Here is a 16182-nt window from a genome sequence, read left to right as displayed (position 1 = left end):
CTCACTCATGGGCAGGAGCCACAGCAAGCAACAGGGGTCTGTTCTCTTGTCAGTTGCTGTTTCCCTCCTGTGAATGATCTCTGGTGCAATGGTCAAAAGCAGGCCCCTGTCACAATTTCCCCTCACATTTGTGAGTGGAGGCTTGAAACATCATTCAGCTACTTCCCGACTGACTGATAAACAGACCTCTGTTGCTCATTATGGTTGCTGTCTGGGAAGTGAGGATTGGGGTAATTTCATGGTCCATACATATTCCCTAAACTAGTGAATATGTAGGGATTGTGAATATGAACCAGTCATGAATAGGGACTCTAGATAATTCACCCTCTGTCTTTTATTGATTTGCTTTAAAATTATTTGTTTTTTAATGGTAAATAATCTAATGGTTTGCTGTTATAATGTGATAATGCAGGGAACATGCCTTGTGATTGACTATGTGGGACTCTTTTCTGTATCATAATTAATATGCTGGGATTATTTAGTGAAGAGAAAAAGAGAGAAGAACATTGATTTAAAAAAAGCAACAGCTCAATCTTCAAGAATGGACAGATAGACAGAGACACAGACATAAAGAAGGGTTTTGCAAGGTGTTTCCCACCACTTGAAACCTTTGGAGATGAAAATTTAGCACATCACCAGAGAGGATGATTTCTATAGCTATTGTTGTAACTGTTAAATCTGATTTATGGAAAAGTAGAAAATCACAATACTATGTAGGGCTGACCTTTTTCCTGCAAGTGACTGCAGTTGGTAATATATGTTCCCTCCAGGTGAAAAGTATGGTACATCATTTGTATTTTGCTGACAAACTCGATGCACCAAGGAAGAATCGTTTTCCAGAGCGCTTCATGGATGACATAGCTGCTCTGGTCAGCACAATTGCCAGTGATATAGTCTCCCGGTTTCAGAAGGTAATGGAAGCAATTCAGCTGTACTCTTGTCAAAGTTTAAGCCCTGATCCCAAAACATAACTTCCAAATATATGACAAGTTGTCGGATCACGACTGTAGCATGAAACATTAATGTTAGCAGACACCACAACACTTTCTTTTTCCCCGTTTTCTCTTCCAATATAGGATTCGGAAATGATTGAAAGGCTCAACACTAGTTTAGCATTTTTTCTCAATGATCTGTTGTCTGTCATGGACAGAGGATTTGTGTTTATGCTTATTAAAGCTTACTACAAACAGGTAAGGTGACACAGTTCCAGGTAAAAAGAGGTTTATATTGGGTGGGAACAGATTGGATGAAGTAGAAGCACAGAATTATTGCCAACTGTTGCAAGAAAGGATGTTGGAAATAAAGGGGCTGAATAAGGATGAACAAGGATGAATGTTTGCTGGCTGTGGAGCGACAAGACAGTGGTTTTCAGCATTGAAGACTATCAGTTTGGAGCTAGGTGTGCATCTTGCTTTTAGGCAGGAAATAGTCTACACCATTAGAAAATAATGTCCCCATGTGACATCTGACCTTCTGCTCAGCCTTGGAACCTCAGAAGGCTTAATGGGAAACCTCCCTACACTTGCCCACTGTACCTGGGAGAGCTATGCCTCTCCTCACTCCTTCTGTTTTTACTAAAAGCTGAACCATAGAAGTTAATTTCACCAGGTTTTCAGGTTTCATGACATGATTTACACCCAGGTTTTCATCTGGTTCATTTGGTTTTTAAAATCAAGAGTGACCAGAATATAAAAGAGATTCTACTTAAATATTAGGCGGAATTTCTTGGCAGCGAGAGTTGTTCAACAGTAGATCGCACTCCCTCTGAGTGTGGTGGAGTCTCCTTCTTTGGAGATTTTAAAACAGAAGCTGGATGAACATCTGTCAGGGATGCTTTGATTGTGAGTTCCTGCATGGCAGGGGCTTGGATTGGATGGCCCTTGAGGTCTCTTCCAATTCTATGATTCTATATACTTCCAGTTGTTTTATAGGCTGCTGGGCTAAAAACTGTCATGCAAAGGGCCAGCTTTGATTAAATTAGCCCCTATGGCCTCTTGAGGACACGAGGAGGCTTTTTCTAGTTTACATTCAGACTGAAGAGTGGGAAATCTCTTTGAACCCTAGGGCCAAATTTAATTGGAACTCAGGAACTCATTCAAATGAATATGGTGAAAAGCAACAGGGTGGGAACAAAACCTATTTCTGTCATCTAGCAAAACCAGGATACATTTATGCTGCAACTTAGGTTATAGTGAGTCATTGTGGTTTTTAACAATTCACTATACTTTTCCCCATGTTTACAAGGTGTCATCCAAGCTTTATTCCTTACCAAATCCAAGCACTCTTGTGTCTTTGAGGTTGGATTTCCTTCGGATTGTCTGTAGCCATGAACACTACGTCACTTTGAATTTACCATGCAGTTTGCTGACGCCTCCTGCATCCCCATCCCCTTCTGTATCCTCAGCAACCTCTCAGGTGAGCAACATATCAAGGGATGTCCTAGAATACACTTTGTCTTGGAGAGATAGCAGATTAGTGGATAGTAACACCCTGTCCAGGTCAGAGCCCTGAGATGTTTTGATTAGTAAGGAATATAACATTGTCTGTCACCCCCCCCCCAACTTAGAGAAAGGGTGGGGGGTATAATCTAGCCAAATGCAGCTCCGGGTCCCTATTTCTGTGGCTCCTGAAGCTTTCCGCTAAAGCCCTTCAAACTACCAACTTTTTAAAAAACAAAATTGGTGTGATTCACAGGTATTTGCCTCTATACTGTATGCAAAATACTGCAGATGTTCTGTCATTCCAACATTAAAAGAGCTATAGGCAGCCTTTCAAATTTTACCTGTTAAATACAAATTAAGGAAGGTTGACTAAAACCAAATTTATTTACAGAATTACTTTACGTGAGAACATTTAAAGTTTATTTTGTTATAGAAGCATCTTGTATATTTTGTGCTTGTGTGTTACTTAAATAAACAACTACAGCAATAAATATTGTAAGATAACATTACTGTAAAGATTCAGTTGTGCCTGTCATGTAAAATTCACCAGTTGAGAAAGTGGGAAGATAGAGATGAGGGGTCTGCCACAGAAGACAGGACATTTTGTGAAACTTCTTGGGAATCTCCAAATAAAATATTAATAAAAATATTAAGCCACCTTGATCCCATTTTGCGAAAAAGATGGGATATAAGTGCAATAAATAAATAAATATAAAGTTATTAAAGTTTTGAGGTGTAGCTTCTGCCAGCATATCTGCTACTCAGGCAAAAAAGTGATGCACCTACTTCATATCTGTTTTAAAATATTGTTCATTGTCTGAGCTGTAATGCATACCATAAAACACAGGAAAGACAAGGTTTGTTTCTTTTTACAGAGTTCTGGATTCTCAACAAATGTCCAGGATCAAAAGATAGCAAATATGTTTGAACTGTCTGTGCCTTTCCGCCAGCAGCACTATTTGGCAGGCCTTGTTCTTACTGAGCTGGCTGTCATTTTAGATCCTGATGCAGATGGGTGAGTTTTAAAAATTATTTCTAGCACGGTAGAATAATTCAGAGCAGATCTGATGGCTCACAAGCAGAATTTTGCCTAAGGCAGGGCTGCAGTCAAACATGATATTAAAGGGGAAAGAAAGGAAATATGTTCTTTCTCAAGCCTCAGTCTCACTTTAGGTCAATGACATTTTATATCTCTTTAGATGGTTGTCCTCATCTCTTGCCTGTCATAGCAGACTTAAATACATTATTATAGAGACTATGGCACTGAGAGACAGCCATGTGTATGGGACCCTGGTGGGAAGCGGCTTTGATATCAGCAACAGAAAGTTCTTCATAATATTGTTCCACCTACCCAAAGTTTCATGAGATTCCGTTCATGCAGGAGGTTCTGAATAATACTCCAACTATGATTTTACTAAGCTTTGATTTCTGCAGGCCTAGTTTTTGATTTCAGCCCTGAAGAGCATGGTATTTCATGCCTGTTAAAAATCCTCTTTAATTTTTTTAAAAAATGACAATATGAATTGGAATTAAATGTATCTCAGAAAAGTCATACAAATAAAATACTTTAATAAATATGAACACTTTAGCAAGTTTTTTAAAAATAACTTTTTAGTACCTTCTCTTTTGTAGTAAAATAGTGCAATTGTACATAAGGCATTGAGATCAGTGGTATCTCATAATGTGAAATATAACCTACATAAATGGTATGTGGGAGTCTAACTGAACCCACCATTTTTAAAAAGTAAAAAAACAACAACATATTCTGTCATTAACATACACTAAATATCATCATAACTGTTGTACAGGCACGTCATTGTGGTAATCACAAGTTCTGAATTATTGGTAATAACATCCACAGACATTGCCTGAATGTCTTTTGTCATTCTACTGGGAAGAATCTGCTTCAATCAAAGAGGACTGGACATTTGGCAGTGACCCAGCGTTCCTTTTCAGCAGTTGCTCCTAGACTCTGAAACGACCTGCTGGAGGAGATCCGTCAGATTACCACCTTGGAAACCTTTAAGAAGGCTATTAAGATGGATCTCTTCTGGCAGGCCTTTTCAGACTAGGTCCCCTCTATTTACCTGCCCCCCCCCCCCCCGGTCTTTTCTCCATCCCCTTTTCCATCCTATCTGGACCCTGCTATAAATTTCTTTCTAATCTTCTATTGATTTTAACTGTTATTTTATACTATTGTTTTAATGTCTTTCTGGTTTAATTTCTTTTTAGTATTACTATGTTTTTATACTGGGGGGGATAGTGGTTTTTAGAATTTTTAACTGTATCTTGTTTTATTGTTATAATCCGCTTGGATTCCAATTGATTAAGTGGAATATAAATAAATATTATTATTATTAATTAACATGGTTTCTGCTTCACTGGGAAACCGGGTTTGCTGCACAGTAAATAAAGGCATGGGGCCATGTGTAGGCAAACTACATAGTCAGGCTGCAACTCCAATTAGCCCTAGCTAGCATAAGCAATGGTGAGAAGTTGTAGTTTAGTTTCTGTCCCTTTCTTTGGTATTTCTTTTATACCTGTGCATCATGAGGCATATCTGGCTTGTTTCAGATGCGAGGATTTGTTCATTGGTAGTTCAACTACCTGTTCCATGTAATGGGCACTGTATAAAAACACGCACTGCCCGTTATATGCAAAGCTTTTATTAGTCTACATTCAGGATGTTCTTCTGCAGTATTAAGCTCCAGTTTCTCAAATGAGACAACTGGACCTTTTGATGTAGTTAGCAAGGCAAAGGTGCAGAAGATGTAGAAGTGAAGACAGATAGGAAGAAAAAAGGTGGAGTTGAGAGGCAGTGGGTGTGAATGGAGGCAAAGCAGCAGAGGAGAATTATGATAGAAGAATGAAGGAGCATTAGAAGCACTAGTCATATATGTCCCCGCAATGAACTTTGGGTACAGTTAGGATCTGGAATAGGAGTATGTATGAATGTATTGATAGTAGTTCATCTGCCAGAGGACTCATTTCTTTTGTCTGGATAAATCAACTGGAAGGTATTTGTGCCATTGATTTAATGGGACAAATACAGCATACAGCCATTATTTATATTCTGTGTCTGATCTAAATGTTTGAGAACCCTTGGGCTAATATTAGAGCAAAATGAAATTTGCAGACCCTGCTTTGGTGAATAAAACCAGGTTAATTCTAGGTCCATAATTCTGTGATCTTCAGTGAATGGAAAGATGCATACATCTTCTGATAGGACTGTGAAACTGAAATGTACATTACCCATGAAGGCCAGTGATAAAGAATTACTTTCTGAAATGGGTGTGTGTTTACCAAGTATTGTTTGTTCTACAGCTATGAAGTAATCCTTTTGACTGTACTCTATTTTAACAGTTTGTTTGGATTGCACAAGAAAGTCATCAGCATGGTACACAACTTGCTATCTAGCCATGACTCCGACCCACGGTACTCTGACCCACAGGTAAAAGCCAGGGTGGCTACACTGTATCTGCCTTTGATTGGAGTAATCATGGAGAGTGTGCCCCAACTGTACGATTTTACAGGTATTTTGTGTGCGGTTCTTGTATATTTAGAAAAATAGCAAATGAGCCCTGCCAGACTGTTGTACTGCTGCTTGTGTACTGAACAAACACAGTTTTTAAAAAGAGACTCCTAAGCTACTTCCAAGAAATAATTGCTTGAAATATGCATCTTGAGATTCTGTCTCCATGATAAAAATTTTGAAGATAGTCACACAGGACAGATCAAAATACTTTCAAATTCCTTTTTTTTTCCTTTTTGCTTCTGCTGTTGCTATCACAATGTTTATTTAGTCTTATACCACTGTTTGCTTTTTGAACTATAATCTCAGAATCCCATAGCCAGCACTTCCACTAGTTAGAGCTGGAGGATTCTTCCACTGGTTATCTGGAGTTGTAATCCAAAAAGTAACATTTCCAAGCTCTGTTTTATACCAGATGAGGATTAAGAGCACTGGACTGCACGTCTTGACATTTAGACTTTGTCTACAGTGTAATGATCTGAGAGCGGAAGATGACAGTTCTGTTTCTGATGTTAAGTATAACAAACCTTAAACTACCTGTAAGGAGCAGTCCTGGTTCCAGACTAGAATCTGGAGAAATCCTTGATGAGATGATTTCAGTGGAATCAACTCTGCCAGAGTGGATTAACCTTATTGTCATTGTCAGAAGAAGATAAAGGCATGTGGTCTTTCTGCCTGTTGTTAGGTGCTATCCCTTGGCATTGACTTTTAATGGGAGACTGCTTCAGTACTAAATATGGTGGAGGTGGATAATGTGTTCCCCCCTAGATGTTATTGGATTTGCAACTCCTGTTAACCCTAGTTATCTTAGTCATTGGTGAAGGATCAGGGGAGCTTCAACATCTAGAAGGCCAACATAGGAGTTTCAGCTGGCAAAAAAATCGGGTCTCCCCTTATCTGGAATTCCAAATTCTAAAATATTCCAAAATTATCTGCATGGATAGCTGAGCTCATTACACGTTTGCTTTCTGATGGTTCCTTTAACGCACAAAATTATTTAAAATATTGTGTATAAAATTACCTTCAGGCTATGTGCATAAGATGTATACAAAACTTAAATGAATTTCATTTTTAGACTTGGGTCTCATCTCCAAGCTATCTCATTATGTATATGGAAATGTTCCAAAATCTGAAATTCAAAACACTTCTGGTCTGAAGCATTTTGGATAAGGGAGACTCAACTTGTATTGGTATCTGTAACCAAGGGAATGGGATTGCAATAGCAATAGCAAGTATACTTGTATATACCGCTTATCAGTGAACTAACACTCCCTAAGTTAATTGACCCCAACAAGCTGGGTACTCATTTTAGTGACCTATGGAAGGATCCAAGGCTGAGTGCACCTTGGAGCCCCTGGGATTGAACTCGCAACCTCGTGGCTACAGTACAGGCATTTAACCACTGCACCACCAGGGCTCCCTGGACCAAGGTGTGAAGTCACCAGGGATGGATGACTTCACACCTTAGTCCACAAAAATAAGTGCCCACTATAATCATTCTTAACTTGTTTACCTGCAGTTTAATGAAGGGTGCCTTACTGCTTTCCCTCTTAGTTAAGTGAAATTCTTAAGGAACACAGGGAGAATGGGCTGTTGTAATTGTTTTCATTGGAGTCGGCCTGTGTTTCTACAGAAAGTCACAACCAGCGTGGAAGGCCAAGCTGCACAGCAGCAGATGACTACGAAGGTGAGGGTGGGAGCATGATAAGCCAGACAGTTGCCATGGCCATCGCTGGAACCTCTGTCCCACAACTCACACGGCCCAGCAGTTTTCTCCTGACGTCATCGGTACAAAAAAGTATTTTTCTTCCAGAACATCTATGAATAGATAAATATGCATACCCTGTGTGAGAGAGGCATCCAGTGTGAGTGGAACTCATGATTCTGAACAGTTGCAACTATTTTTTTCTTGCATGCTTCATTGAACAAAGGAGTGAGTGGGAGGTGACAGACAGATTGTGCTGGAACAAAATTATTTCTGTTCCTGAAAGATAGTTGTGTCATAATAACTTTTTCAGTGCACAACATGCTTTTTAACATTTGCTCTCAATTTGGAAAGACGATGAAGGGCACGCCCACACATTTTAAGTTAAAATTGGGAGAATTGATATTAAATCTCTTGGACCAGCTAGGGTTCCACTTTAAGACTTCAAAAAGCAGGAAAGCAGAACTTGAATTGTTCTGAATAGACTGATTTGCTGGGACTGCAGGTTCAGGTTGTGCTTCTAGTCCAAGACTGGGGAAATTACAGCTCTGCCGTGATTGTTCTTGCTGCACTCCAACCCCTCTCAATTTAAAATAAGTAAATAAATCAGTCACTTTCTCCAGCAAACACTCCTTATTAATTTTGTCACATTTTGGACCTCTCCTGGCTGCTTAGGCCATGTTAGGCATTTTATAACAATGAAGTAAACCAGAAGCTGAGTTCCAGTTTATGTTCTTGTTAAATAGAGACCTGTCCCGGGTCTAATGTATCCTGGAAGTGGGATCTGAAACACCAAACATGTTCCCCATTTTCTCTTGGGATGTAGACAGTATTGAATCATTTGGGGGGGGGGAATTACACCCAGGTTTAGGAAAGTACAGCAGGGAGATAAGGGGGACATGTGTGGGGAATGAGTTTGTGGCCATTGAACCCCTAACTGTTGCCTACCCCATTCTAACATGTTCTTTCTGTTGTTCAGACCACCAGGCAGCATTCAACATTTTCAGCTGAGTCAAGTCGGAACCTTTTGATCTGTCTCTTATGGGTTCTGAAGAATGCTGATGAAGGTGTCCTGCAGAAATGGTTCACAGACCTCTCTGTGCTGCAGCTTAATCGCTTGTTGGATTTGCTATATCTCTGTGTTTCTTGCTTTGAATACAAGGTACTGTGCTAAAAAGATGACAGTGAAGAAGGTTTTCTTTTTTCTGAAGAAGTTAAATGATCTTTGGAAAACAACAACACTCCCCCCCCCCCGCTTTTAAAAAAAATCAAAATAGCTTTATTAACAAATTGAGAGAAAATACAACTGACAAAAATACAGGCATTACTAGCTCCCTCCCTCCTGTCCTGTTGACTTCTCGCAATATTCTGTCTGTGATTGGTAATTATATCATCTAATTATAGCTCTATAGCTAGTCCATCTTTTGCAAATCACAACTGTATTGGAGAAATACACAACTCTATTGCAAGTGTGAAAGCTACATATGTCCCAACTAGATTTATCACCCTTTATTTTTTCAACAAACTAACTGAATCAGTTTTTCTTTTTGGTTTCTGAACTTCTGAAGGCTGAGCCCTCCATCATGCAGCTTAATCATGCAACCTTCTGTTGGTATTGCATCTGCTGACAGCCTCCTCAAAATGTTCCATGAACACCCACTGTCTGCTTTTTTCATGAATATTGATTCATGCTGGCCTAAACCCAATGACACACTGGCACTGCCAGTATGACATACATTTTTTCTCTCTACTTCTGCCACCCTCAACACCACTTAGAAAACCCTGAAGGGTTTCTGAATCCCGCCCCAGCATGTTTTGTGAGTACACAAAGGGCTGCCATGGGGACTACAGCAATATTCCTAGCAACATTAATCACAAAGTAGTTCCATCCATAGATGTATCCTATGGATCCCTATTTGATACTGGGTTATTATTTTAACCTGTTTTGAATTGTTCAATTGTTTACTGTATTTTTAATCTATTTAAGTTATTTTTATTGTATTCATTTCTATAGTGTTTTAAATGTATTTTATTTGTATGTCACACTGAGGCCTCCTTTTTTTAAATGCCTTTATTAATTATTATTAGACAAATAAAGAATTACATACATATACAAATATCACTTAGTAAAATATACCTAAGAGAGGGAAAGAAAAAAAATATTGAATCTATTGTACATCATTATAATTGTTTTCCCATAATGTTGAAATCTTACCCCATTTCTCTTCATATTGTTGCAAGGTTCTATTATTTTTTGACATTGATATCATGTCCAAAGTTGCTAGCTCATTCAGCTTCAAAGACCATTCCCTTATTGTTGGAGTTCTGCTGGATTTCCAATTTTTTGCCCAAATCAATCGAGCAGCCGTTATCATATATAGTAAAGTACTTAATTCATCTTGAACCATATTGTCCTTTATTCCATCAGTTATATTCAGCAAGAATAATTCTGGGTAAATCTCACACTGAGGCCTCCTGATAAAAGGTGGGGTTTTAATATTTTCATAAATATTTATTTATTAATAAGTAAATATTAAGTATGTATTGCTCCAGGAAGGCAAAAGTACAAAGGAGAGAAAATACATCTAGAACACATTAGGACTGCAAATAACCATCACTTTGGAACAGATTTGATTGTCATAGTTTCTTCAAAAGAAAGATGAGAAGTGAAGTATGAGTACTGAGAATTTTGTGTCTGAGATACCCAGACTCTTTACAAAGCTACAGTTCCCAAGATACTATAAAAGGGAACACCAACCATTGAAACACTTTTGTGGTATAAAATGGCCATGAATTGTTCTGCTCACTTTAACTAGCAATGGAAAAGCAGAACTCTCTAAAGCAGTGATTCCTAAACTTTGGTCCTCCAGATGTTTTCGACATCAGCTCCCTGAATTCCTGACTGTTTGCCAGGATGGCTGAGGCTTCTGGGAGTTAAAGTCCAAAAACCTAGAAGATCAAAGTTTAGGAATCACTACTCTAAAGTAAAAGCAACCTTATTACATTGCTTACTTCTCTGTTTCCACTTGCTGTTTTTTCAGTCTCCCTTTTTAAAGTCTCTCCTTAGGTAAAGCAGCAATCAACTGTGGTTCTTTCTCCATCAGTGGCTTACACTTTGTGGTCCCTTGGTTTTTTAAAAAATTTGTTGTTGTTGTTTATAAGGATATGGTTCTTGATCCATATTCTTTCCCTTTTGTGAAACACTTAGGGTAAGAAAGTGTTTGAAAGAATGAACAGTCTGACATTCAAGAAATCAAAAGATATGAGGGCCAAACTTGAAGAAGCCATACTCGGGAGCATCGGGGCAAGGCAAGAAATGGTGCGGCGAAGCAGGGGACAGCTGGGTAAGTTGACTGTTGCCCTTCATAATTGAAACAGATACCTGCTTTGTGTATTATCTAGGAGAAGGGAGGTCCACAAAATGACCAGGGAGAGAGGCTCTGCTTTTGCTGATTCCCCCTAGACATCCACATGTTAACGAGAGGACATTGAGAGCAGCTGTTTACCCTATAGGCATCAGATACTGTTTGATTCTGGGAGCTAAACAGAGTCAGCCCTGGTTAATATTTGGATGGAAGACTGCCAAAAAATACCAGAAGCTGTAGGCTGTATTTCAGAGGAACGAATTGGCCAAACTACCTCTAAATATTCCTTTCCTAAGAAAACTGAAATTCATGGGGTCAGCATAAGTCAACAGGTGATTTGAAGCCACACACACACATACACACACTTATTCTTTTGGATTATAACTCCTAGAATCCCTCAGCCGTCATAGCCATGCAGGTTGGGGGATTCTAGGAGTTATATATTTTTTTAAAAAATAAATTGCTTAAGGTGTGGCTTTCTCCCTCCCTTATCAACATATCTGTGGACAGGGCCAGTTGGGTGGAACAAGGAAGGATGACCTACTCCCATCATTGAACAGTGCCCACTTTGGGTAAGTAATGTGTGAAAGGGGCTAGACAGTGAAAATTCCCATGTTTGGAGCACAACCACTTGCTACAGAGTGAGTTTTGAATATTAGGTTTCCTTGTAGTTTAAGCAAGAGATTATAGAAAATAGTTTAGATGTCCTTTTCAGCTTCAAAACGGTATACTTGTATTAATTGAAAGGCTCCGTTAGCACTAATGATGATTCCTTTCGAAGTACAGTGCTCATCTAATGCCACAAGAAGGTTATTGTTTCCTTATGTATAGTGGGATGTCATCACACTTTTGTTTTTACCTTCAATTGCTTGCGAAATTAATACTAAAAGCTGTTTTTTAAAACAACAACAAATATATTGGCAGAAAGAAGTCCTTCTGGGAGTGCGTTTGGAAGTCAAGAGAACCTAAGATGGAGAAAGGATATGACTCACTGGCGGCAGAACACAGAAAAACTTGACAAGTAATGCAAGCTTATCCAAATACATTAACTTTGACCTAACCTTTATTCATATACAGGGTCTGATCTTGTACTCATGAAGCTTAGTAGACCACAATCTGGGGCAGATTTATTGCTGGGCAAAGGCTAATCTCATAATCATAGCACGGACCTCTATCAAATAACTGTCACATAGGAAATTTGTGTTTGAAGCTCATAGAGGTTGCACTCCTGTAGCCATGCCTGCCTTAATTTAACTTCCATGAACATGCTGGGTTTTGCTTAAAAATAAATAGGATTGTTATTAGAGTATTCTGGAGTTCTTAAAGCTTGCTTCTTTCATATCTTAATTCATCACTTTCATTATTTTTCCACATGCGCTGTTTGTTTAGAAGTCACAAACCAACCAGGTATTGTAGCACTGATATACTGCTGTTTGTTTTGGATTGTTTTGGTTGCCAGTTTGTACTTTTGCATATTCTTGTCTTTGGAGGTCTGCTTTTAGTGCTTGCAGAAAGCTTGATATGCCCATATGTGACTGCGGTGGTCTCTTTTGCTGTACAGGTGCCTGCTAGAATTTGAAATGATTGTTACAGGGGTGGGTGTTCATTAGGTGTAGGGATTATGTATTCTGCTTTGCTTGGCATGCTTTCTGTCCTCTCTAAAAGGTCTGTACAGTTCATGATAAATGGAGCTTCTTTACAGAATGGAGTTGCTTTGCAGATATTATTTTTTGTAATAACCTGGCTGTAGAATATAAAGATGTGTGCATCTTGCCATAAGATGCTCTGTGTTGTTCTCTAGCATGAGGTCCCCCTTCCATATTATGCAAATATTGCATTCATGTTATCGCTTCTTGATAATCCAACACCATTAAAGAGGGTCACAAGTATTCCTTGATGGCAAAGTAATAATGTCATTTTAACACTTCTTTAATTTGATCAAAGTGAAATTCTGGACAAGTTTGATAGGAGAATCCAGTAGGCTAAAAGCAAGAAACCAGAGATGGGAGTAACCCACAAGGGAATTGATATGCTTCATTTGAAAAAAAAACAAAACACTAAAGTCCTGCAAGCCCAGAAATGTCTCCTGATCGTTTGAATAGTGTTTAGTACTGGGTGAATATGTTTTTCCTTGGCAGTGGTAATGTCTGTGCTTGGTACTAGCTCAGCTTGCTCATACATTGCTACTTGTCAGCTTTCTCTTCTATCCAGTGGGGACCCTGCATGGCCAGAATGATATGTCAGAGGGAAAGGGATCTCACTTATGTAAGAGGGCATATGATTTGCAATATGTTGCAGATTCAGTCCCTGGCATTTGCCAGCAGGTCTGGGAAAGACTCCTGTTGGATACTGTGGAATCCACTCCTAGTTATTGTATACAGTACAGGCTAGATGGACCAATGGAGTGCTTTGATGTTGGGCAGCTTCCTTTTCTATCCAGGCATATGACTGGATTCTGTGCAGGGGAGGGACCCAGGATGTTCCTTGTGCTCTTTCGGGGTCTTTAGATGAATTCTTATTATAAGAGAGGAACCCACAGATCTAATCTATTATCTTAGTTTCCTACATTAAAACCTTGTAAGGTACTGCTTTATTTACACCAGCCATGAGGGCCTTAAGTAAAGATGTGTCTACCTGTAAGACAGAATATAGTAGACATGGGAAGGATACAGGTGTGGTAATGAAATTTGGAAAGCCAGTATTTTTACAGGGAAAAAAAAACAGAGAAAGAGCCTCCCGCTTTAGAGAAGAACCAACCAAAGTAGGATATTCTACAGACGTAGAAAATCGTGAATGTATCTGCTTCAGACAATATGCACCTGAGGCAGTAGACTTTATTTTACAAAAGTTCATGCTGCCTACTTCTTTCTTTCAGTTAGTCTCAAAGGTGCTACAAGATCTCTCTACATACTGATTCTACAGACTAAGATGGCTATATATTTGAATTCTACCAACTACACAGAGAGAGAGAGAGAGAGAGAGAGAGAGAGAGAGAGAGTTCAGTAAAATGAGCACAGGAATATATTAAATGAACAAAAAGGGGGGGAAATTATTGTCCCCATTACAGTGCAGCAAACATTTTGAGGCAAAATTACAGAACGTGGGAGTAACAAATAGATATTGTTTGAAATGAGCAACAAGTTTGATGTCAGCGTGTTTGGAGACGTTCAGAACAGTACATCTCTTAGGCAATGGACATATTGTTAGAGATTCATTTTGTTTGAGCTAGAGTAATACTAACAGTAGTGTGTGCTACTACTGTTTAAGACAGATAGTTTCTGTTGGTTTCTACCTTTAAGGAAGCATTTATGGCATTATTGGACTACTGAGTGTTTTATATATGGGCTAAATGTTTCTGTTGGTGCCTACCTAGTCCTGTTTGTTAGCCTATTAGCCTTAGAAATGTATTCCCATACCACCACTCTGTGTTCACATCATGAAGCATAAATTGCTATATTCTACTGAAGTAAGTAATTAATAAACAGGTTGTTGTTTTTCAGAGTAGTTCAGATTTTACTTACTGAACTGTTTCTATTGCAGGTTTAATCATTCTGTGTTAAGAAATGTTTGACTAACTAGGAAATCTAAAGGAAATGGTCACAAATGTATGAAAGGAAAATCAGTGTTGAGGAAAAGTGATTTCTGCATTATTGTTCCCAGAATTAGCATCTGTTGCGGCCAGTTTCTTTCCCCTTTTAGTTTAATCAGTAGTGTTCACTTGTTAACTCTTAAAATATTGCATTTGGGGGCTCATTTTGGAAGGCTGGGTCAATTTTATATGGTAATGATTTTTTAAAGTGACAATTAAAAATTAATTTAAAACAAACTTTGAAATAACACTTTACTAACAAGTAATGTGACGAGCCACTTTTATGCAGAGGAGAAGAAAAGAGCTATTCTTTTAAAATGACAACAAATGAATTCCTTTGAAAAGCAACACTCCAATCTTGACTTATAATGCACTTTGACACCACTTTAACTGTCATAGCTCCATCCTATGGAATCCTGGAATTTGTAGTTTGCTGCAGTAACAGAGCTTTCGGACAGAGTAGGCTAAGTATCTCACAAAACTACAAATCCCAGAATTCAATATCATTGAGCCATGGCAATTAAAACATAATCAAATGGCATTGATTGTACAGTGTAGATGCAGCCTTGATCTCTTAACTAGAGATACCAGGAACTGTACTAAAGTATCTAAGCAAGGGTAGGAATCATGCAGCCTTTGAAGTCTTGTTAGACTACACCTCCCATTTCTTTATCATTGACCATATTGGCTATAGATGTTGAGACATGAAGCCATGCAACATTTGGATGGCCAAATGATTCCCACCCTTGTATTAGAGCTGAACCATCTCACTTTTCCAAATATCATGAAAGTTGCATGTGTATTTATTTTAATGCATTCTTTTACCAGATCACGAGCAGAGATAGAACATGAAGCCCTTATTGATGGCAACTTGGCAACTGAAGCAAATCTGATTATTTTGGATACTTTGGAGATAATAGTCCAGGTAAGGATGCTAAGGAACACTTTACAGAATTCTGAAGAGACTGAATGTCCCCTGTAAAAAGTATTTTTATGCCTGCCCAACCCCTCCTTTTCTTCTTGTTTCATATCTATCTGGAAGGTTTTTGTAGGATTGGGAGGATGGTGAAGGAGGGCTAGAGAAACAAAGACTTCCAGTGTCATAATGCTGCAGCAGTGTATCTGCAGTAAACAATTCAATAAAGCTTGAGCTGGGAAAGAGTGAGATTCTGCTTTAGGTAATCTTATTGTATATCTCTATGCCTATCTACAATACGCAAGGTAAATAGAAGCTGTCTCCTGAACCCTTACAGAGCATGCATGAACAGCAAAACAGAGATGAAAAAAGGAGGGCAGATAAGCTTGCCTCGCCACCCACCCCATATTGATTGGGGTGGGTGGAATTATAAGTCTGTATGTTTCTCCACGATAATGGAAATTATAAAAGAGATGGAGGGTGGTGAAAGTAAAAGTCAACCCTGGATGTATCTTGGAAGGAACCTTCCAGTGGTCTCTAGAAGGTTCAAAATTGTTTACTTTATTAATGCAAGACTTAGCTGCTTTGGTTGTTTCATTGCACATGTGTATAGTATTGTTAGTTTTGACTGAAA

At 38.7% G+C, this 16182-nt stretch overlaps 1 protein-coding gene across 11 annotated transcripts in view; it reads left to right on the top strand.

Annotated features, from left to right (window-relative positions):
• The window catches only part of DOCK7 (dedicator of cytokinesis 7), a 163402-nt gene that overhangs the window by 111866 nt on the left and 35354 nt on the right, over positions 1 to 16182 (top strand). For 6 of the 11 annotated variants that reach the window (XM_089515317.1, XM_089515316.1, XM_089515314.1 and 3 more), the window contains 10 exons: positions 771 to 911; positions 1077 to 1190; positions 2245 to 2415; positions 3317 to 3456; positions 5805 to 5974; positions 7607 to 7761; positions 8658 to 8840; positions 10887 to 11022; positions 11968 to 12064; positions 15461 to 15557. In XM_089515317.1, the coding sequence (XP_089371443.1) occupies positions 771 to 911; positions 1077 to 1190; positions 2245 to 2415; positions 3317 to 3456; positions 5805 to 5974; positions 7607 to 7761; positions 8658 to 8840; positions 10887 to 11022; positions 11968 to 12064; positions 15461 to 15557 (1404 nt within the window). Of the gene's footprint in view, positions 1 to 770; positions 912 to 1076; positions 1191 to 2244; positions 2416 to 3316; positions 3457 to 5804; positions 5975 to 7606; positions 7762 to 8657; positions 8841 to 10886; positions 11023 to 11967; positions 12065 to 12432; positions 12451 to 15460; positions 15558 to 16182 lie in introns of all 11 variants that reach the window. The other 5 variants (XM_089515315.1, XM_089515310.1, XM_089515308.1 and 2 more) reach the window with 1 other exon arrangement.

This window comes from Sceloporus occidentalis, unplaced genomic scaffold (assembly GCF_023333645.1).
Source record: "Sceloporus occidentalis isolate IW3139 unplaced genomic scaffold, rSceOcc1.0.p SCAF_3, whole genome shotgun sequence".
In the NCBI taxonomy this organism is placed as follows: Eukaryota; Metazoa; Chordata; class Lepidosauria; order Squamata; family Phrynosomatidae; genus Sceloporus; species Sceloporus occidentalis.
Note: the sequence above shows the minus strand (reverse complement) of the source record. Positions and strands in the feature narration are given on the sequence as shown.